This window comes from Pelodiscus sinensis, chromosome 4, assembly GCF_052426305.1.
Source record: "Pelodiscus sinensis isolate ZL-2025 chromosome 4, ASM5242630v1, whole genome shotgun sequence".
NCBI classification, from domain to species: domain Eukaryota; kingdom Metazoa; phylum Chordata; order Testudines; family Trionychidae; genus Pelodiscus; species Pelodiscus sinensis.
The window spans coordinates 114447022-114468784 of NC_143055.1; the positions used below are offsets into that span (position 1 = coordinate 114447022).

The following is a 21763-nucleotide window of genomic DNA, read 5'->3' on the forward strand; positions in this document are numbered from 1 at the left end:
GAATTGATGTTTTAGGTGGGCGTTTTTAAGAGGCACACAGAAGCTATTGTTTTGAGTGCTGTAGAAAGACATAAAGAAACTTAGATGCAGACTCCCTCTTAAATCCATAAAGTTTAATCTGCAGGTAGAAATTAATATACATAATAAGAATGAATTGAATCCATCATCCAAAATGTCATATAATTTTATAGTGAAGTCTTTTAGGACACAGTATCATTGCAAGATTGATAAAACATAAAGTTATGCTGCAGGAAGTAAAATAAAGAGATTAATCTTTAAGCAGCTGGATACAAAATACCAACCAAGAGGTACTATTGTAAAAATGCACAAGTAATCTTCATTAGAAAAGGTACAGAAAACAACAGCCGTGAGTGTCATCCGAAGTGCTCAAAATGCTGTATTTCCAAGAACAGTTAAAAAAAAATCTAGCAACATGCAAAAGGAATGTTTAAGACTAAAAATCAACCATTTTTAAAGTAATGCTTGAATTAATACTTTTAAATATAAATTCAAAGGACAAAAGCACAATTTGCAAAGGGCAAGTATGATAGGAAAAAGTTCAATCCTACAGAAGCAAATCATTGCCAGAAGAATGATTACAGAGAAATAATTTGTTGGTGCCTCAGTGACAAGAAAGGCATTTTAACAGCAGAGCTCCTACAGCCTCACGTGTTCATTTGAATCTCTTTAATGGCACAAATTTTTTGATTGGAATATGAATGTTTTCCAAGGCTTCCATTTTACATCATTAGTGGATAAATCTACTAATCCGATTCTGACCTGCTTATTAAGTGTAGAATATTCAGTATGTTAAATCATGAAACACTCTGAGTTCTCTTTGTGGCAAATACTTGATTTTTAAGTATGATTTACCAAGTTAATAGCAGCTTGAAGAAGATATTTTTAGTGTTGCAAAAATTCATCCTCAATACTTACTTTCTGAGGCTTTCCAATAGTTATGCAATGCACAAATAAAAGTAGGAGAGCATGCTGGAGCTGAGCAGGGACAGCAACTACAATGATTAAGCTCACAAAATCAAGAGACTCTAAACATTCAAAGTTGTCATGTTTGCTATTAAAAAAAATTAACAGAAAACCTCTAGCTGGCTGTGGGAAGATTCTGTTTGTGGTCACTGGCTCTTCAGAACAACAAGAGCTGCTACAGAGGAGGTTATAAGTTGGCCACTGGCCTAAATGGCAGAAGAATACGGTCCAGATGCGTGCAGGGATGGGGAAAAATAAGAGCAGGGCATTTCTTGTATTAGTCAACAGTAATCTCTCTGGACAGGCCAGGTCTACACTAAAGAAAAAAGTTGACCTAAGATACACAACTCCAGCTATATGACTAGGGTAGCTGGAGTCGACATACCTTAGGTCCAGTTTCCATGGCATCCCCACTGTGGGAGATTGTCTCTCGTCAACGCCCCTTACTCCTTAAGATTCCGTAGAGTACCAGAGTCGATGGGGGCGCCATCAGTGATTGATTTATGTACTAGAGCCCCTAAATTGAACCCGGGGAGATTGATTTACCGGGAAATCAACACTGCGGAAATACAGACAAGCATTGGACAATTAAGGAGCATCCTTGACAGACACTGAATGGAAACCCTCCTAGTCATCTTATCTCTGCTAATGTAATAATTTTGGCTAGAAAGATTTCATGAGCAATTTACAAACTCACCCACCACTGGAATGGAACCTTTTGTAGAGTACAATGCAGCATTCATTCTGTACTAGCAATTTGATTATGACATTGATCACAAAAGTAGGAATGACCAGTGTCCTTAAATATCTCCTAGTTAGTTGTCAAGGAGTTGTCCTTTCATCTCAACTAAATGGGAGACTTCTAGAACCCTATCACAATGTCCAAGAAAAAGTTCAGTACCTGCTTCTGAGGGTTTCTTCCTCCAAACACTTTATAAAAGTGACAATCTTCACAACTGCCCTGAAAGGCCGGTAAGCAATATCCTTGTTTTACAGACAAGGAAACTAAAATATAGAGTTTGTTACTATCTATCGAAATCTTCATTTACTAAATGGCAAAAAGATGTATATGGGCTCAAAAGAAACCAGTTACTCATCTAAGGCAGCAGCAGAAGTAAGTGTCAGATCTAGGATTATGACTTCAGGAATTGCTGACTTCTTAGCCTGCATTTAAACTATTAGGCTACGTCTACACTGGCCCCTTTTCCGGAAGGGGCATGTAAATTTCACCAGTCGTCGTAGGCAAATCCGCGGGGGATTTAAATATCCCCCGCGGCATTTAAATAAAAATGTCCGCCGCTTTTTTCCGGCTTTTAAAAAAGCCGGAAAAGAGCGTCTACACTGGCCCCGATCCTCCGGAAAAAGTGCCCTTTTCCGGAGGGTCTTATTCCTACTTCAAAGTAGGAATAAGACCCTCCGGAAAAGGGCACTTTTTCCGGAGGATCGGGGCCAGTGTAGACGCTCTTTTCCGGCTTTTTTAAAAGCCGGAAAAAAGCGGCGGACATTTTTATTTAAATGCCGCGGGGGATATTTAAATCCCCCGCGGATTTGCCTACGACGACTGGTGAAATTTACATGCCCCTTCCGGAAAAGGGGCCAGTGTAGACGTAGCCTTAGAGTGCACTATCATTGCCTCTATGGGAGAGATGCTTTGTCTTTAATTCCTGATGAAACCCAATGAGGTATATTATAGTGTCCTCAGCACTCATACCATTGGGCTATAAGAAAGCACTCCTTTCTAGCTCATTGTGTGTTTGTTTTGGAGGTCTCCATTAGCAAATAAGATTTTGGAATTAACAGCCAGATAACATGACTGCAGTTCTTCACAAGACACGTGGTGATTTAAAAATCATGGGGCAGGGTAAAAATGAAGATCTTTGTGGTTCCATGCAGAGGAACACCAGAGGTAAGACTGGAACATAAGTAGTCTATGTAATGTATTATCCAGCTGTCTAGGACACAAACAGAAGAGGCGAAACTCAGTCTGTTGAATGAACTATTTGACTACTTGCTCCAAATCTCCTTTTGATACTTAGAGAATTTGATTTCCACCTAAGAAATCTGTATCCATAAACTGTAAGGCAACTTATATTTGAGTGCATTGCCTTTATTAAAATTGACATTCAGCCTACCTAAGGCCAGCAGGACGGTTGAACTGGCAGTATCACACGAGCCTGCAGAAACTTTGCACTGTCATTTCAGAACAGAAGGAAACCCGCTGATTTAAGTTCAGAAATAAGGTGCCCTGACTATTTTCAGCTTCCTGCTACCTCACCCCTTTCTCTATCCCTGAAGTGATCAAAAGACGGAGCTCAGCCCAGGAAAAACACACCCTGTAAACCCCCCGCTAGTCCAGCATGGAGCAAGTCGCTGCCTCCTGCAGGGACTGGTGTGTTTTCACTCGCCTGGTTCACCCCCAGGCTGGGTGGAGATGGCTCCCCATCCCAGTCCCCGCATTCCCTGCCGAGCATGCACAGCCCTTGCCAAAGCAAACTGCACCCTGAGCCTCCTCGGCCGCCAGGGGAAACACCAGAGCGGCTGAGGAAGTTGCATGAAGTCGTCTTCCTCCACCTCCTCCTCCTCCCACCGGCCCGCCACAGAGGGAGGGGGAGGAAGGGGCCGGCCTTGGGAGAAACAGGAGCAGTGCGACGGGGGAGAGGATGCAAAACAGGGAGCCGCACGGAAGCCAGGGAGCGGGGAAGGGGGATGGGAAGAGGAGCCGCGGACTTGCTTGGGCATCACGGGGCCCAGGCCCTCCCGCCTCCCGGGTGCTGCAGCACAGGGCGCATAGGGCATAACTTTGGGGGGGGGGGGGGGCTGAAGGAAGGCGACTTACCCATGCTCCTGCCGGGAGGGGAGCCGCTCTCTGGGTCCTGCTAGGGGCAGCTGCCGCCTGCGCCTCAGTCCAGCGGCCGGGGGGGGACAGGCGGGAGCAGCAGGGTCCTGGGGCGGGGCGGCTGCGGCAGCGAGCCGGCCGGCGGCAGGAGCAGCCCCTGGGCAGGCGGCGGCAGGGGGAGGGCTGCGCGCGTTCCGGGGCCCGGCCAGCCCTGCCGCTGCTGTCGGGGACGGGAGGCGGAGAGTGAAGCGGGCGCAGCTCAGCGCAGCGAGTGTGTGTGTCTCGCTGCCTGTGTCGATTGGATTATGAGTCAGTGTAGTACATCCGGGCAAGGCCCTCCTCTGGAGACACCCGGCCCAGCGACACCCAGAGCCCCGGGAGGAGGAGCTGCGGAGGCAGCCGCAGAGATGCACAGTAGCAGCGCTAGCGAGGTGGCGGAAAAGTAGCCGCTTGGAGTGAGGTGCCTCCCCTCCGCGCGTGGCCTCTCCCCCTCGGGCTGCCTGCAGGGCGTGCGGAACAGCGGGCCTCTCCGTGCCCTGCCCACCCGCGGGCTGCCCTTGGGGATCCAGACGCCCTGGCTAGAAAGCCATAGGGCGCCGGAGGCTTTGCAGACAAACTCAGCTGTCCAGATCGATACGATGCCAAGGGCTTTACAGCCCGCGCAGCCCAGATCCTGTGCAGCCTTCCTCCCCCCATAGCCTCCCGGAGCAGAATTAGAGCAATTGTCATTTCGTATAAACGAGGGTTCTTCTTTCGTCGTTGTTTTATCATTTGCAGAACATGCTAACAGACATGTTAAGGCAGCCAGAGAAAATGAGGGAAGGAGATTTACATTTTACATTTGGATATGCTATCCTCTGTCATGTTTAGAGCTTGCATTGAAAGAGGTAGCTATGCAGAGACATGCCCATCTAGCCAGGTAATTGCATCTGTTTTGTAAAGACCTATACATTGGATTCATATTCCACCCTTGTAAACAGCGTCTGGTTAAATAATACTCCAGAGTATCATTTAAAAAAAAAAAGTTCTCCATCACCCATCTCGACATGAACTAGCACTGGCTAACACAACCTCTTTGTTGGGGTTTTGCAGGATTTTGTGAAACTCTTTTGTAAAAAATGGCTTCAGGATAATGGCTAGTTTTCCACTGAAGACAAGGCCACAGTTGGAAACCAACATAGTAAATGGACCTAAAGTGATTTTAACATATCTAGGTCTATGCTGGCAAGGAAAAGCATGTTCAACACATGCTGTCTGATCCCATTTTTCATTTTCAAAGTAATGATAGAAGAATAAATTATTTCCTCTTTAAAAATAGACTCTCAGCCACAAGAATGACACTCACAGCACTTCCATCTCTTTGATTCCTAAACATCTGCTAATCAAAACATTCAAAAGAGGAATTTAATTGTTTCTTTAAAAAAATCTAAACAAAAACCGTACCCCCAAGCAGATCCCCAAAAAAAGGAGATGACTCAGAGACATCATACATTCTAATCAGGTTTTCAGTATTGCTATTGATTTTAAATGGAAGACATTCACATATTTCAGTGATGGGTAACAGTATAAAACCTTACTAGAAAATGTCCAAGATGTGCATAATACTTCACAGATACAAGATTTTATTAATGTCTCCACCCACAGAATTTACAATCTTATTTGTACAGATATCACAAAAAAGAAAGCACCTGGTTTTTTTTGTTATTGTTTGTAATATTTAGAATAAATTGACCTCTTCATAGTGGGGTTATGTTTGTTAGTTTTTAATATATATAATAAACTGACCTCTTGATAGTGGGCTTTTATTTGTTTTTGTTTTTAATGTTTATAGTAATTTGAACTCTGTAGTAGCTTCTTTTCTGCTAAAAAACAGCAAAATTTTCTTCTCAATTAAAATGATACAATCCTGATGTCAGTGGGATTCATTGCACCATTGTGATCAAAAGGAAAATTTAAACTACAGTATCATGATGTGACTTACTTATTTTTTAAACTGGAGGACAGAACTGTTTTTTGAGGACTTGGAATCACTGCGTGAAACAGCTCTCTCATTTCCAGCTCTCTCATTTTCCCAGAGTCTTCTAGGAAAAAGATGTAAGGAAGATATGAGTTAAAGAAACAAAAAAGCCAACTTCTGCCTCCCAAAAGTACTTATTCGGCTATCATACCTCATAAAGGAGAACAAACAGTAAATTATTTTGTGTTTTGTTTTTTGACTTTAAAATGTCAGACTCAACAAAAAGCTATTGGAAAATTAAGAATGTTCACTGTTGCACAGCAGTCCTAAATCTTGCACAAATGTGAACTTGTTTTGCTATGGCTGAGGTTTTCTGATGTGATTTTTTGTCATAAAGAAGAAGTAAACACTAAAAATACTTGTATCCAGAATGTGATCAGTAGATGGAACTATTTAAAGTAATCTTTAAATACTTTTACTTTTGCCTGTTAGCTGTGAGAGCAGAAAGCAGTGGTAAAGGTGTATCCCAAAAGCCATACTGTGTGTCATATTGGATTTGAACAAAATGTCACACTTATGAAAAGGTAGATGGAGTGATTTTGAACAGTAAGCAACAACTTGATTTTCTCTCATTTTCTTTAATAGAAACAATTTACAAATAAAGATGCCCTTTACAAAAAGAGAAATGGAGGGAGGGAAATAAAGTATCAGATCAGATTTTAAGGTGAACTTTGTGGTCAAAAGAATCAATGTCCCTTTCTAAAATGGAAGAAAGGCAAAATATATGACAAATTTTCCTCAAATAGATAAAACCAAATGCTTTGTGTAGTCTAAACCATAAATATTAAAACTGAAATGTAAATTTTTCTAAACAAAAAGATATGTATGAAACATAGCATTTTCTCATGAAATACTCGAAGCATGAAGTATTATTGAATTGGTGGTGGTGTTTTCCCCAGAATATTTGGTCTCTGTAAAACTGGATATGGAATGACAGGAAAATATTTACTCATAAGGACTTAATACTATGTCTGCAACTTTTCTTCTGGAACCATTATTTTTGTAGATGAGCTTCACTGAGTACTTTATTTTTTCCAGTCTTCCACATTAATAGGCACCTTGCCAGAATAACTACCTAAGAATAGTAACACAGAATATGAATAATAGGTGCTTTGCAGGGCCAGTTCTACTTGTCTTAGTTGTATGTGTAGTTTAATTGGAAGCAATGGGACAACTCATATGAATAAGTCAAGAAAAAAATAGGACCAGCAGTAACCTCACATTACAGCAACTGCAAATTACCCCTGCACAATACCAGTAGTGCTTCTATCTAGCATCTGTTCCACCCTCCTGTTTGTTCCTTTTTATTAACAAATTACTTTATTGGTTACAGAGGATTGTGGGATACAGACCAATACAGTTTGTTGATTTAAATCATTGTAATCTTATGATACTTTAGCAAAGCTTTTGATACGGTCTCCCACAATATTCTTGCCAGCAAGTTAAGGCAGTATGGATTGGATAAACAGATAGTAAGATGGATAAAAAGTTGGATAGACTGTCGGGCCCAATGGGTAGTGATCAATGGCTCAATGTCAGGATGGCAGTCGGTTTCTAGCGGAGTGCCTCAACGATCGGTTCTAGGAATTGTTTTATTCAACATCTTTATTAATGACCTGGATGAGGTGGTTGAATCTCCATCCTAGGGGTTTTTAAGTCCCAGCTTGACGAAGTCCTGGCTGGGATAATTTAGTTGGAATTGGTTCTGCTTTGGGCAGGGGACTGGACTCAATGACCTCCTGAGGTTTCTTCCAGCCCTGGGATTCTATGATTCACTAGAACCTGCTCCCATTGAAGTAAATGCACTTTTGCTATTGACTTTACTGGGAATAGATACAGGTCTATGTGTACATCCAATTATGTTGATGTTGTGTATTTATACATGACCAGGGGATAAGGAGAATCTATACCATCATCTTTTTAGTAAAATGTAGGAAAAAATCATTTAAAAAATTGCACATGCAATTCATGGGTTTTGTAATTTTTTTTCCTAGGGCTTTGAATCTGCACATTATTTAAATAGCAACTTGATATTTGTTTATCTGCAATTTGCATAATTTGACAGCTGATATAACACAGATATTCATAAATTATCCTAGAAGCAAAAGGTTTCTGTATTCTTCTGCTCCATCAATCTTCTCCAATTTTCAGATTTCTTCTAGAATATATCTTTCCTTCCTTTTCTTTGATTATTCATTTCCGTATCTTTCAGTAATATTTTTTTACTTGGACTTTGTAACTATATCCTAACTTTAGGGAGCCTCTGGCTCTTGTTATTTAAGAAGCTTTGTGGGATGCAGTTTGTATGAAAGACAATTGTGCATTGTATCCTATAACAGGTTAGCACTATGAAATATGATGTATTAAGATGACTGGGAAAGCCTGTGTGAATTTCATTAAAATTAATGAAATGGTCATGTCATTAAAGATAATTAAAAACAAGTACAGTATTTGGGAGAACTGGGAAAGAGAAGCAATGTATTATGTTTTTATTGGGGCTAATGATAGATATTAGTGTAACCCTTTTGCCAGGCCGAATTAATAGCAGCGAGGGCTGGGTTCAGTATCTAGGGGTCTCCTCCCAACAAGGTAATACAACACCGGCTCGAGCCCCCACCTAGTGACCTGGGAAATCTTACATACATCTCTGGGCGCCTCAAAGAGGCAGTTCTTCCCCTCTCGCAAGCACAGAGCCTCAGTATAGCAGCAAACCTTTAATAACATGAGATAACCAACATCAGCATTAACATGGGAAAACACCACAACTCAGATTCATAGACCAAACATGAGCAGAGACCCTTCTCCCAGCCCCGAATAACCCAAAGTCCCAAAAGTCCAACACCCAAAGAGTCTCTTAAGTCCAGCAACCCAAAAAAATCACCCAAAGTCCAACACCCCAAAAGTCTCTGCCCCGGGTCAGTGCTGCCCCAGGGTTCAAAAGTTCACCTGGCTGAGTTTTACCATCCCAACCTGGAGGGGTGGGGATTGACACACCTTACGTGGTCCGCCGATGGCTCTGCCCGATGGCTCTGCCTCTCCGTAAGGTTCTGCCGCCGCCATCAACGTGAGTCACTCCACCACACTCCACCTGTCGTCTAGTGAGCCGCCTCAGATGTCCCATGAACTGTCTGGCTCTGCCAGCCGTCTCGGTCCACGCCCCTGGCCGCCAGCTGGTTGCTCCTGCAGCTGCTCCACTGGCTGGCTGCTGCTGCTCCTACCAGCCACAGGTCGTCCCCACCAGCTGCTCTGCTGTCCGCCTGCACCTGCTGGTTGTGCCCACAAACCGTTCTGCTGTCCACCTGTGCTTGTTGGTTGTCCCTGCAAGCTGCTCTGCTAGTAGCTCAGCAGCATAGCACCAGGCTCCCCACAGCCACAGTGATTTCAGATCTTCCGCAGCATAACACCAGGCTCCCCTCAGCAACAGTGATTTCAACTCTCCAGCAAGTTCAGCTCATAATAGAGAAGCCTCAGTGCTAGTGCTCCACAGTGAAGTCAACTCTGCAGCTCACAGCTAGACTCCTAATGGAATCCAAATTAGTTCTGATATTCCACAGTGGAAAGAGAAGGGAGTGTGATTGGTGTTGTTTAGGCCCTTACCACCAGGTACAAAAACCAACTGACCCCCCTCCCCAACCACTCAATCTGACTGGGTTTGGAACCCATGCCCCTTGTCTAGCGAGTGCTACTTAGTTTATGGTGAATCCCTCTGTCATAAACAGTTCCATCATTCCATTGTCCTTGATTCACATAATCAGGGTAAAACACTTTTATCCCCCCTGCCTCAATAACAGAGAGACTGGGAAACCCACAGTGGCCAAAGTGACCATTTGGGCTGCTGTGAGCACATTCTAGATGGGATGGGTGTATCTATGCAAATTGGGTGTATCTATGCAAATGAGATCAGCCCCTGAAGTCCCTTTGCACCACTCGCCACAGTTTACCACCAGATGTCAAAGTAGAGCTTACCCTGACCCTGCTTACATTAGAAAGAACAATGTTATAGCCCATTAAATGTACCCCAATCAGTCATTTAATTCCTTAGTGAGGTGGAGGAATAATTCGAGAAATCCTTTGAAAGAGATAGTAAGAACGACTGCCTGGTGCTCAGCAATGAAAACTTGTCTCTCCCAGAGAAAATACCATGAAAATTGCACTTTGAATTTCAGAATTATAGAACAAAGTTATGTAGCCAGCAATATACCTGTGTTCTCAACCAGTAAGGATGGTTTTAAGACCTGTATCAGAACTGAAAAAAACTAGGTCACTGTGACCTTCTACTGCATATCACTTTATGAATTTTTTTTTTATATACTGTATCAGCTTCAAAGGCTCAGCACATCTCCTCACCACTGGCTTAGCTTTCCTTTGAAAACCTGTAGCATGTGTTCTCTCATGCAGCGTGACACAATTCAGAAGAGCTGAGAAGTATGTTAGATGGAAAAGAACAGACATTGGATGCTGTTCCACTAGTGGCAAGAACACATTGGTTTTCAGGGTTATTTCTCTTAACATTGAGAGCAGCTTACTCAACCCTGTTCAGATTATACACCCTTAACATTATTCTAATGTGAAGGTTCTCAGCATTTCCAGGAAACAGCTTTGCTTTCTGGGATCTATAATTGGTCAGTAAAACCTATCTCCAAGTTGAATATTGTTACCTAATTTTAGTCATGCACAATCATTGTGTTTTTTAATAAATTTTATTTGGCCATGTTTAAGTTACTGAAATGCAAAAATAATTAGATTACTGTGTATGAAGTGTTGTGATCTAAAAAATACAAATGTATCACTGATAAATATGCATTTGGCTCATATAACAAATCTCTGCTTTGGAAATGCTGGAAGTATGGTGTGAATACACACACATTCTACGTACCCTTACCAATTTGGGCCCAAATAAATGACTTTTGTGGCCCAACACCTATCTTCCCCCAGTTCAAGGATCACTAGTAGAGATAGGCATCTATCTCCAGGGCTACATCTACATTGCATCCCTCTTGCACAAAAGCCTATGCAAATGAAGTGCGGATTAGCATATTGCCACTTCATTTGCATAATTGGGGCATTTTTGCACAAGAGGCTTTTACGCAAAACGGAGCCATCTACACAGCTCCTTTTTGCGAAAAAACCCCTCTTGCGCAAGAGCCATTCTTCCTGAAAAAAAGGAGCCATTTACACAGCTACAAAAGCCTCTTGTGCAAAAACGGCCCCTAATTAATTGTGCAAATGAAGCACGGCAATATGCTAATCTGCACTTCATTTGCATAGGCTTTTGTGGAAGAGGGATGCAATGTAGACATAACCCAGGAGAGGTATAGGGCTAGGTGCTGCAAGACTATTTGTTGTTTTTCAAGCTGTCCCAGTCAGCATCTCCCATTGACTAATTTAGGCAGCTCCCTGCCTACCATATTTGTTTTGTGGATTGTAGTCTAAAGTGCTTATCTCTTCCCATTCATTGTATAGGAGTCTAAGTCAAGGTCTGTGGATTGTTTTGTTCTTAGCTGCTCCAGGGATGGAGCTGATTCCAACATTAGGAAGGCAGGATAAAGGCCCTGTTAAAGATAGGGAGCTGGGGTGGACTGGGGGAATGTGCATTGTCTTTGAGTAGAGGGTGATGGGTTCAAGTCCTGCCCCTTCTCTCACTCTCTAGGCACCACAATGTTTGGTATTGCAAGGTCTGCATCCCTTGATAGCTCCATACTTTAGAGTCCAAATGAATTTTGGTAAAACAACTCATACTTGGTAGACCTGATAGTAAAATCAGTTGAAATGCAGGATAAGTATGTCACTAGATAAAGCCTGGGGGGAAGAGAACTTAATACCTAGAATGGAAAGATTTGTGGCACCCAAAAAGCTTTCATAGATCTGGATGCACCACTGTTTATTCCAGATGCATGGAATAGTACATTTTAATTTTGGGAAAATGCCAACAGACAACATAGTTTTGGAAAACAAAATTCAAAGCAAGAAACAGTAGCAAAACTATGAATAGAGTTAATAAGCATGAAAAAGGATTTTAAGTTCACAGTGTAGAAAAGTTAAGAGTTAAAAGTAAAACTTTCTTTGAAATACCTTTTGAATGCTGTGTTTTATGCCTAGTTCTTTTAATCTGCTCTCCTTAAAACATGTTTAGAGATATTTGATTAGTCTTAGGAAGTCACTTTTATAATAAGGATACTGCCAACATAAAAATCAGACTTTTAAAATTCTATGTTTATAATACTCTGATATTATTAAAACCAGAGATTTAAAAAAATCAAATCCATTTATACGTCACTATTTTTTGTTGTTTATTTGCTTTTTGCATTATAGTTAGTTCTGCATCACAGTTTAGGGTATCTACCACTTGTAGCTTGCAAGGTTCTGATATGTTTAACACAGTGGAATTTAACCACCATATCCAAGAATTATTAGAAACTCTAGCACAGTCTATTTAGGATCAAAGTTGTTTTTTCTTAGTTTATTTGTTTTTTGCTTGCTCATCTTTTTGTTTGCTCATTCTAGGATATTATTGCCTTTCTGACAGGTAATTTTTGAAGCTCATAGCAAAGGATTTTTATCTATTCTTTTGAGCTGCTACCTTTCTTAGAGGAAGACCTCAATTTTCATATTAGATTCTGGACATGACAAGACTGGAGCTCCGCCTAGCTAGTAGCAGGAAGTTTCATAGCTGGGGTCCCTCAGCAAATAGCTGAAGTGCAGCTAATTGGCAAACACAGAGTGGGACCCTAGGTGCCACTGCAGCCCTTTAATCTGAGAGAGACCCCCCCCCAATCTGCTCTTCCCTCTCACAGCTTCTTCTCCTCTTCCCCACTCAGGCAGTTTTGGAGGTCAGTTTAATTTGTGATGCAGGTAATATCTCTATTGCAAGTGTGTGCTGAGGAAGCAAGGGTGTCTGTGATTATCAGACCCGTTTTATTTCAGTGATAGGGCAAAGGTATAGGTCATCTCTTATTTTATCAGGACCAGTTAGTCCATGTATTACTAGACAATGAAAGAACTGAAATTTTACCCTTTTACAATGTGGGTGTTTGCACACCAGTCTGAAAGGGGTTAATGAGGCTGAGAAGGGGCCTATTAACCAGCTATGCTGCAGCTGAGGGGAAATAGATGGCTAAATTATGCTCTGAATGACCACCCTGCTTAGCTGAGAAGGAACAACTAGGGCTAGGGGAAAGCCAGGAAGTAGTCTGCAGTCATTTCCTGGAAGTAGGGAGGTATGTTTGAAGCTAGAGTTCAGTAGACTGTTCTAGATACTCCCTGGGAAAAGGGAGGTTGGGTGAATATGCCCGGGTGGGGGAATGAAAAGCTGTAGGAAGGAGAAACAGAATATTAGGGAAAGCAGACCACAGTTGTCAGGTATTGAATTTCTAGTCTGGAACCCAGAATACTGAGTTCCCCTAGTGGCCACTGGGGGAGTGGCACCAGGATGGCAGAAAAACTCTAGTGATCTGGCTGCAGTGCCAGGCAATGAAGACAGAGTATTCAGAGCTGTAGAGAACAAGAGAGGGAGACAACAGGGTGCACAGTGAGTACCAGAAGGGTGTGTCAGACTTAGATGAAGTTAATCCATAAACATGGCCACAAGGGGTGTCCCTACCTGTAAGTTGAGCACCCAGTCATACTGTTTTATACTGAGACGAAAGATCAGAAATAGGCTGAGTCTGAACTAGGAAAACTTGGATCTGTTTTTCAGCAACTGTATAGGTTTACCATTGCTATCAATGCTGATAGTCAGAATACAGGAGGCATTTTTACTTCTGTGCCATGGAATAACTGAAATTTTTTACTATTGACTGATGAATAATGAACTTTTTGTAACTAATTGTTGAACGAATACAGGCAGTCCCCGGGTTATGTACAAGATAGAGACTGTAGGTTTGTTCTTAAGTTGAATCTGTATGTAAGTCGGAACTGGCGTCCAGATTCAGCCGCTGCTGAAACTGACCAGCAGCTGACTACAGGAAGCCCGAGGCAGAGTTGCTCTGCCCCGGGCTTCCTGGAATCAGCCGCTGATCAGTTTCAACAGGCTGAATCTGGACGCCAGTTCCGACTTACATACAGATTCAACTTAAGAACCCCAGGCATCCCCAAGTCAGCTGTTGCTAAAACTGAACAGCGGCTGATTCCAGGAAGCCTGGGGCAGAGCAACTCTGCCTCGGGCTTCCTGTAGTCAGCGCTGGTCAGTTTCAGCAGCGGCTGACTTGGGGACGCCTGGGACAGAGCAGCTGGAGTGCTGCTGGGTTGCTCCAGTAGCGCTGCTCCTCGGCGCTACTGGACCAACCCAGCAGCACCCGAGATGCTCTGCCCCAGGCATCCTGATTCAGCCGCTGCTGAAACTGACCAGCAGCGGCTGAATCAGGATGCCTGGGGCAGAGCAGCTGGGGTGCTGCCGGGTTGGTCCAGTAGCGCCCAGAGCGGCGCTGCGGGACTAACCGGCAGCGCCCCAGCTGCTCTACCACAGGCGTCCAGAGAAAAGCCTGGTCTGCTGGGGGGGGGGGGCACACTAGCTGCACCCCCCCCCCCCCAGCAGACCAGGGAGACGCGGGCAGCGGACCGAGATGCACCGCGGTTCCGCCGCCAAGGTCCTCCGCGGCTTTGCTCCGCATCTCCCTGGTCTGCTGGTCTGCTGGAGACCAGCAGACCAGGGAGACGCGGAGCAAAGCCGCGGAGCATGCAGAGCATGTGGGCAGCGGGACAGCCCAGACGCGCAGCGGCTGTCCCGCTGTCGGCATCCTCCGAGGCTTTGCTCCCCGTCTCCCTGGTCTGCTGGAGACAGCAGACCAGGGAGACAGGGAGCAAAGACAGCCGCGGCACGTCTGGGCTTTCCCGCTGCCCGCGTGCTCCGCGACTTTGCTCAGCGTCTCCCTGGTATGCTGGGGGGGGCTCCCCCCCAGAAGACCAGGGAGACGCGGAGCAGCTTTTCTCGCTCCGGAGGATGCGGGCGGCGGGACCGCGGCGCATCTGGGCGTCCCGCCGCTCCTGTCTTCCGGGGCGAGAAAAACCCCGTTCGTAACTGCGGATTCGACTTATGTCGGATCCGCGTAACTCGGGGACTGCTTGTAATCATTCTGACATTTGTATAAATGTTTCCAAATACTAGTAAGCCACTAAAGCATAGGAATCATAGAATATTAGAACTGGAAGGGACCTCAAGAGGTCATCAAATCCAGTCCCCTGCCCTTATGGATCATCCCTGACAAATGTCTGTCTAACCTACTCTTAAATATTTCCAGTGATGGCGATTCCACAACCTCCCTAGACAGTGTATTCCAGTGTTGCACTACTCTGACAGAAAGTTTTTCCTAATGTCCAACCTAAATCTCGCTAGCTGCAATTTAAGCCCATTGCTTCTTGTCCTATCATTGGAGGTCAAGGAGAACCATTTTTCTCCCTCTTCCGTTTAACATCCTTTTAGATACTTGAAAACTGCTATCATGTCCCCTCTCAGGCTTCTCTTTTCTAAACTAAACAAACCCAATTCTTTCAGTCTTCCCTCATAGGTCATATTTGTAAATAATTCATCCCCACAACTATCTAGTAATATGACACCACAAATCTTACTATAACAAGAAGATTTATTATTGATGTTGTTTAACCAGCTGATGATGTGTACTCAGTGACTGACTTTACTCATTGCTTAAAATTTTCAAACTTTATACTAATTTCAAGTTAACTTATGGCAGTACTAACTATGCATTTATCTGTACATCTTCCTCACCCCTATGCACATTTTCAGTGAAGCACTTCAGCCACCTTGAGAACATGCAAGACGACTGTGCAGATTTTCCCCAAGATTTAAAATATCACTTCTTGCAATGATGATAGGTAGGGGTGGGAATCACAACCACAGTAATTATCAGCAGGCTTCCACATCTTGATCTTCAGGCAAAGGAGGTTGCTCTTAGGAGTGATTTCCCTTGGGGATGGGGAATCAGCAATGTGGGAATCAAAGCTTGCAGTGCTAACTCAGTGCAAGCTGAATATTTTTTGGCATGAAAAGTCTGGCATAAGGAAGCCTGTAATAGCAGCGCTGAACTTGCCCCACAGTCACACCTTCTGTGGCACTGTAATAGCAGCACAAAGGTGGCCAATCACAAATGCTAGAGGTTAGAGGGGAGAAATGTAAGAGAAGACATATAACAAGACATTTTTACAAACAAACTATAGCAAGGATTTTCAGAGTTAAAAAGTATTTTGTTTAGAATTAGAAATAAAGTCAAGTGCCCAATTAGCAAGTGTTTCATTTTTAATGGCTTACGTTTGGTAAATGTTTCCAGTGACGATTTCCCTTGTGAAGTGCAATGCTGTATCCACAGCTCCATGGAATATTTGCTGTTTTGCCTTTTGACAGTGGTAATATGTAAAACTCTCTCATTTGCTCTTGCGCTTTTGAACATGTACACACACACAGAGATTCCTGAATGGTATTTTATTATACCATTCAACTAGAATTGAAAAAAGAAGAGTTGCATCCTGCAGTTATGTTGTTTCAAGGAAAGTCTTATTCAATGCAGAGCCAGGTCTTTGTGAAGCTTGAGTTTACATTAAGCTGTTCGATAACTGAAAAATCGTCAGAGGTTTACACTTTGAAGCAGAGTCTAGTGGGCAGAGCACAGGAATAAATATTAAAATTGCACAGTTCTCATGCTAAGTTGGCTGGCAGCTTATGGCGCTTTGGGTAAATATGGTTTGTTTGTTTTACCTGTGTCTTTTTTCCCCATGAGCGAAGTCAGAGAAATGCCTACCTCTCACAGAAGGGCTGTGTCTAGATTGGCATGATTTTCCGCAAATGCTTTTAACGGAAAAGTTTTCTGTTAAAAGCATTTGCGGAAAAGAGAGTCTAGATTGGCATGGACGCTTTTCCGCAAAAGCACTTTTTGTGGAAAAACGTCCATGCCAATCTAGACACGCTTTTGCGCAAAAAATCCCCAATCGCCATTTTCGCGATTGGGGCTTTTTTGCACAAAACAAATCTGAGCTGTCTACACTGGCCCTTTTGCACAAAAGCTTTGCTCAAAAGGACTTTTGCCCGAACAGGAGCAGCATAGTATTTCCACAAGAAGCACTGATTTCAGACAGTAGGAAGTCAGTGTTCTTGCGGAAATTCAAGCGGCCAGTGTAGACAGCTGGCATGTTTTTCCGCAAAAGCAAGTGCTTTTGCGGAAAAACTTGCCAGTCTAGACACAGCCATGGTGTAAGGTTTGATTATTTTGAATTCAGCCATATCTGTAAACCACAGTCCCATATAGGATGCTGATACAGAAGTGTGTCACTCCAGAGGATACATCAAAAGACACTGGAGCAGATCTTCTGAGAGCCTGGTGTCCAGCGTAGCTCAGATGATGGTCTGTAAAAGTGGCTGTAGCCCCTTATGGTGGGTCACTGATCTTCAGGCTGCCAGGTACTTATCTGGTCCTGGGAAGCAACATAAAGAAGCATTAAGGCAATATTCTGGAAGCAGCAGCTTCAGAAACTGGGTGTTGCCAGAGTGCAAGAGCGAGCCAACTAGCCATGCTCCTTTTTCCTTGTCCATCTCTCCTATATTGGGGATTGCAATAGAGGTGTCGTAGGGCCAGTATAGATCCCTGCAGGACTCCGCTAGTTACCTCTCTTCATTCTGAGAACTGCCCATATATTCCTACTCTTTGTTTCTTCTCTTTTAACCATGGATTTCCTACCAATCCATGAGAGGATCTTCCTTCTTATCCTTTGTGATTCCTAAGCCCTAAAAACTGAAATGCCAGCAGCTGGAGCATACAGTGCTGATCCCTGCCAATTCCCCAGATGACTTAGATCCAAAGACTGCCTTAAAAATATGGCTTATTTTTATTTCAGAAGGCACTAATGCAGGGTCAATATTTTGGCCTAACGGAGTTCTTCCTAACCCTTTGGGGACCAGTTTATCAGTCTAACCGGAGTTACACCAGCTTGTACTTCCCCACCTCCTGTTCACTGGAATTTGAGGTGCTCCCAATATGTCGGAGGTGCTGGGGAACTCTAAATATATGACCTATTTAAAACAAGATCTCAGATGAGCCTCTCCCACAAATCCCCCAAAATCTTATCCAGCAATGTGCTTAGTTAACTTCAAGCACAAGAGGAGTCCCATTGAAGTTAAATCTAAAAGCCTGGGTTCAATGGAGTGAGGGGAGTCATGAATACAAGCAAGCACAACAAGAGATTACGCCTCTGCTAAAAGTTGAGCGTGTGTTTAAATGTTTTGCTGGACTGGGGCCCATGTATACACTTGTGTACTTATGGAAACAAGTGTATGTTTATGCTTATAGCAGTAAAGTACCACTCAAGCTTTTAAAATTTGATCTAGGGCCAATACTTTTAGAACTATGTGTGTATAACTGATTTGTGCAGTTCCTATAATTACATAGGAAACTGAGTTAACTATATGTCCAAATTATACACACCGTAGTTCCGAAAGTCTGGGTCTAGATTTGGCAGCTGATAATATGAAAAGGGACTGTCTAAAATCCAATCTTTACTGATCTGGATTGTAATTTAGGGATGAAATCATGACCTTGCTGTACCCAGCAAACTCTCCTGACTAAAAGTAGAGCTATAGATATAGATAGATACAGTATCATCAGCTTTCGTGGGCAAAACCACTTCCTCAAATGAGTCGTGTGATGACTTACCTGAGGAAGTGGGTTTTGCCCATGAAATCTCATGATACTACATATATATTTTTGTTAAGTCTCTAAGGTGACACAGGACTACTCTTTTTTTTTTTTTTTTTATTAAAGTTACAGACTAACATGGCTACACTCATGGGCTGTGTCTAGACTGGCCATTTTTTCTGGAAAATCAGCCGGTTTTCTGGAAAAACTTGCCAGCTGTCTACACTGGCCGCTTGAATTTCCGCAAAAGCACTGACTTCCTACTGTAAGAAATCAGTGCTTTTTGCGGAAATACTATGCTGCTCCCGTTCGGGCAAAAGTCCCCTTTGCGCAAAACTTTTGTGCAAAAGGGCCAGTGTATACAGCTGAGATTTGTTTTCTGCAAAAAAGCCCCAATCGTGAAAATGGCGATTGGGGCTTTTTTGCGCAAAAGCACGTCTAGATTGGCACGGACACTTTTCCGCAAAAGCACTTTTTGCGGAAAAGCGTCCGTGCCAATATAGACGCGCTTTTCCGAAAATGCTTTTAACAGAAAACTTTTCCGTTAAAAGCATTTGCGGAAAATCATGCCAGTCTAGTCGTAGCCATGGGCAGTCAGTGCAGTGTGGACTGGGGGAGGCAGCTCCCCCAGGTCCACCTACAGTCCTGCCCGTTCTGCTGAGGCCCTGCTTCAACACCATTGGGAGGGGAGGAGGCGGGGAACACCAGGGCAGGAGGAGGTTGTGCGACCTGAACCTACCTGACCTAGAGCACCAGGGAGGGAGGAGTGCACATAGCACTGGTCTTGGAGCACAGGGGTGGGGAGTGTTGGAAGCACCAAAGAGGGAGGAGGGCACGTGGCTGGAGCCTCCTTGGCCCCAGAACACGGGGAGGGTGGGCACAGCAACACTCCATCTTAGTATGTCTACAGCAGGTGTTCTGGGGATAGAGTGTGGGTGGGGCACTGTAACTTGAGACCATTGCTCCCTTGTTCTGCCATCTGTCACTACTGAGAACAGCCTCTCTCCATCCTCTTTGGAACCTCTCTTCAGACAGTTTAAGGCTGCTATTAAAGACCCCCTCACTCTTCTCTTCCACAGACTAAATGATCCCAAATCCCTCCGCCTCTCCTCGTAAGTCATATACTCCAGCCCCCTAATCATTTTGGTTGCCCTCCACTGGACCCTCTCCAATACTTCCACATCCTTTCTATAGTGGGAGGCCCAGAACTGGATGCAATACTCCAAATGTGGCCTCACCAGTGCCAAATAAATGGGAATAATCACTTCTCTAGATTTGCTGGCAATGCCCCTCCTAATGTACCCTAATATTCCATTAGCCTTCTAGGCTACAAGGGCAAACTGTTGATTCATATCCAGCTTCTCATCCACTGTAACTCTCAGGTCTTTTTCTGCTGAACTGCTACTTAGCCATTTGGTCCCCAGCCTGTAACAAAGCTTGGAATTCTTCTGTCCCAAGTACAGGACTCTGCACTTGTCCTTGTTGAATCTTATCAGATTTCTTTTGGCCCATTCTCCAATTTGTCTAGGTCACTCTGGACCTTATCCCTACCCTCCAATGTATCTACCTCTCCCCCTAACTTAGTGTCATCCACAAACTTGCTGAGGACACAATCCATTCCCTCATACAGGTCATTAATAAAGATGTTGAGCAAAACCGGCACTAGAACTGACCCGTGAGGCACTCTGCTTGAAACCGACTGCCAACCAGACATCAAGCTGTTGATCACTACCTGGGGGGCCTGACAATCTAGCCAGCTTTCCATCCATCTTACAGTCCATTTATCCGATCTATACTTCCTTAACTTGCTGGCAAGAATATTGTGGGAGACCGCGTCAAAAGCTTCGCTAAAGTCAAGGTATATCACATCCACTGACTTCCTATGTCCGCAGAGCCAGTTATCTCATCACAGAAGCTAATCAGATTGGTCAGGTATGACTTGCCCTTTGTGAATCCATGTTGATTATTCCTGATCACTTTCCCCTCTTCCAAGTGCTTCTAAATGGATTCCTTGAGGATCCCCTCTATGATTTTTCCAGGGACTGAGGTAAGGCTGACTGGCCTGTAGTTCTCTAGATTGTCCTTCCTCCATTTTTTAAAGATGGGCACTACATTTGCCTTTTTCCAGTCATCCAGGACTTCTCCCAATCTCCATGAATTTTGAAAGATAATAGCCAGAGGCTCTGCAATGACATTTGCCAACTCCTTCAGTACCCTTTGATGCATTAAATCTGGACCCATGGATTTGTGTATGTCTAGTTTTCCTAAATAGTTCTTAACCTGTTCTTTCTCCACTGAGGGCTTCCTACCTTCTTCCCATACTGCATTGCCTAGTGCAGTAGTCAGGGAGCTGACCTTGTCTGTGAAGACAGAGGCAAAAAAAGCTTTGAGTGCTTCAACTTTTCTACATCATCTGTCACTAGGTTACCTCCCTCATCCAGTAAAGCCCCCACACCCTCTCTGATCACCCTCTTTTTGCTAACATGCCTGTGGAAACTTTTCTTCTTACCCTTCACATCCCTTGCTAGCTGCAATTCCGATTGTGCTTTCGCCTTCCTGATTGCTCCCCTGCATTCTCAAGCAATATATTTATACTCCTCCCTAGTCATCTGTCCAGCCTTCCCTCACCTTGGCTACCAGATGCCCATGGCTACCCCTCTGAGACTCCTCATTATATATCAGTTATGTTTTTCCAACTTCATTTTCTCCAGGCAGGTCCTATGGGGTGACTGTTTCAAAACAAAGTCTCCTCTCCTTTCTCTCTGTCTAACCCAGAGCATCCTCCATGTGTCCCGCTGGACTATATACGTAATGGTGAGAAGTGCTCCAATCTGATTGGGTTGTCTCCTCTAGCAACAATGCATTCTAATGACATCGATTCACACTGAAGCCTTGTTGATCCTCCTGGGCCTTACAAATTCATGTGCAGACTTCTGTGGGATTTGATGCTATCTGTATGCTACATCACTGTTACAGACAGTTTATCTGTAAATGAAAAATAAGACGCTGGCCGAATGGGCTATTTAAAGGGGGAAAAGTTCAAGATCAGTGTTTACAGTTTATCAAGGTACCATAATGTTTACTGAAAAAACTGCTTTTAAAAACATAATTATTTCCCTGCTGCAAAATTCAATTGCATTGTAGCATTCTGTGTGTCTTTCATTTTTCCTTTTGGGATTCAAATATAGGATGTTACATATTTTCCTTGTGGTTTTGTATTATCATTTCCCTTAAAAAATAGAAGGGATTTGTTTGAACTCGTTCCACAGTGGTGTGGAAAGCAATCATCTT

At 43.6% G+C, this 21763-nt stretch overlaps 1 protein-coding gene across 4 annotated transcripts in view; it reads right to left on the reverse strand.

Annotated features, from left to right (window-relative positions):
* The window catches only part of RAP1GDS1 (Rap1 GTPase-GDP dissociation stimulator 1), a 151422-nt gene extending 147153 nt beyond the window's left edge, over nt 1–4269 (reverse strand). For 3 of the 4 annotated variants that reach the window (XM_006130131.4, XM_075929640.2, XM_006130130.5), the window contains exon 1: nt 3821–4258. In XM_006130131.4, coding sequence (XP_006130193.1) covers nt 3821–3824 — 4 coding nt within the window. In that variant the 5' untranslated portion in view covers nt 3825–4258. Of the gene's footprint in view, nt 1–3820 lie in introns of all 4 variants that reach the window. The other variant, XM_089778067.1, reaches the window with a different exon arrangement.
* Between the last annotated feature and the right edge of the window lie 17494 nt (nt 4270–21763).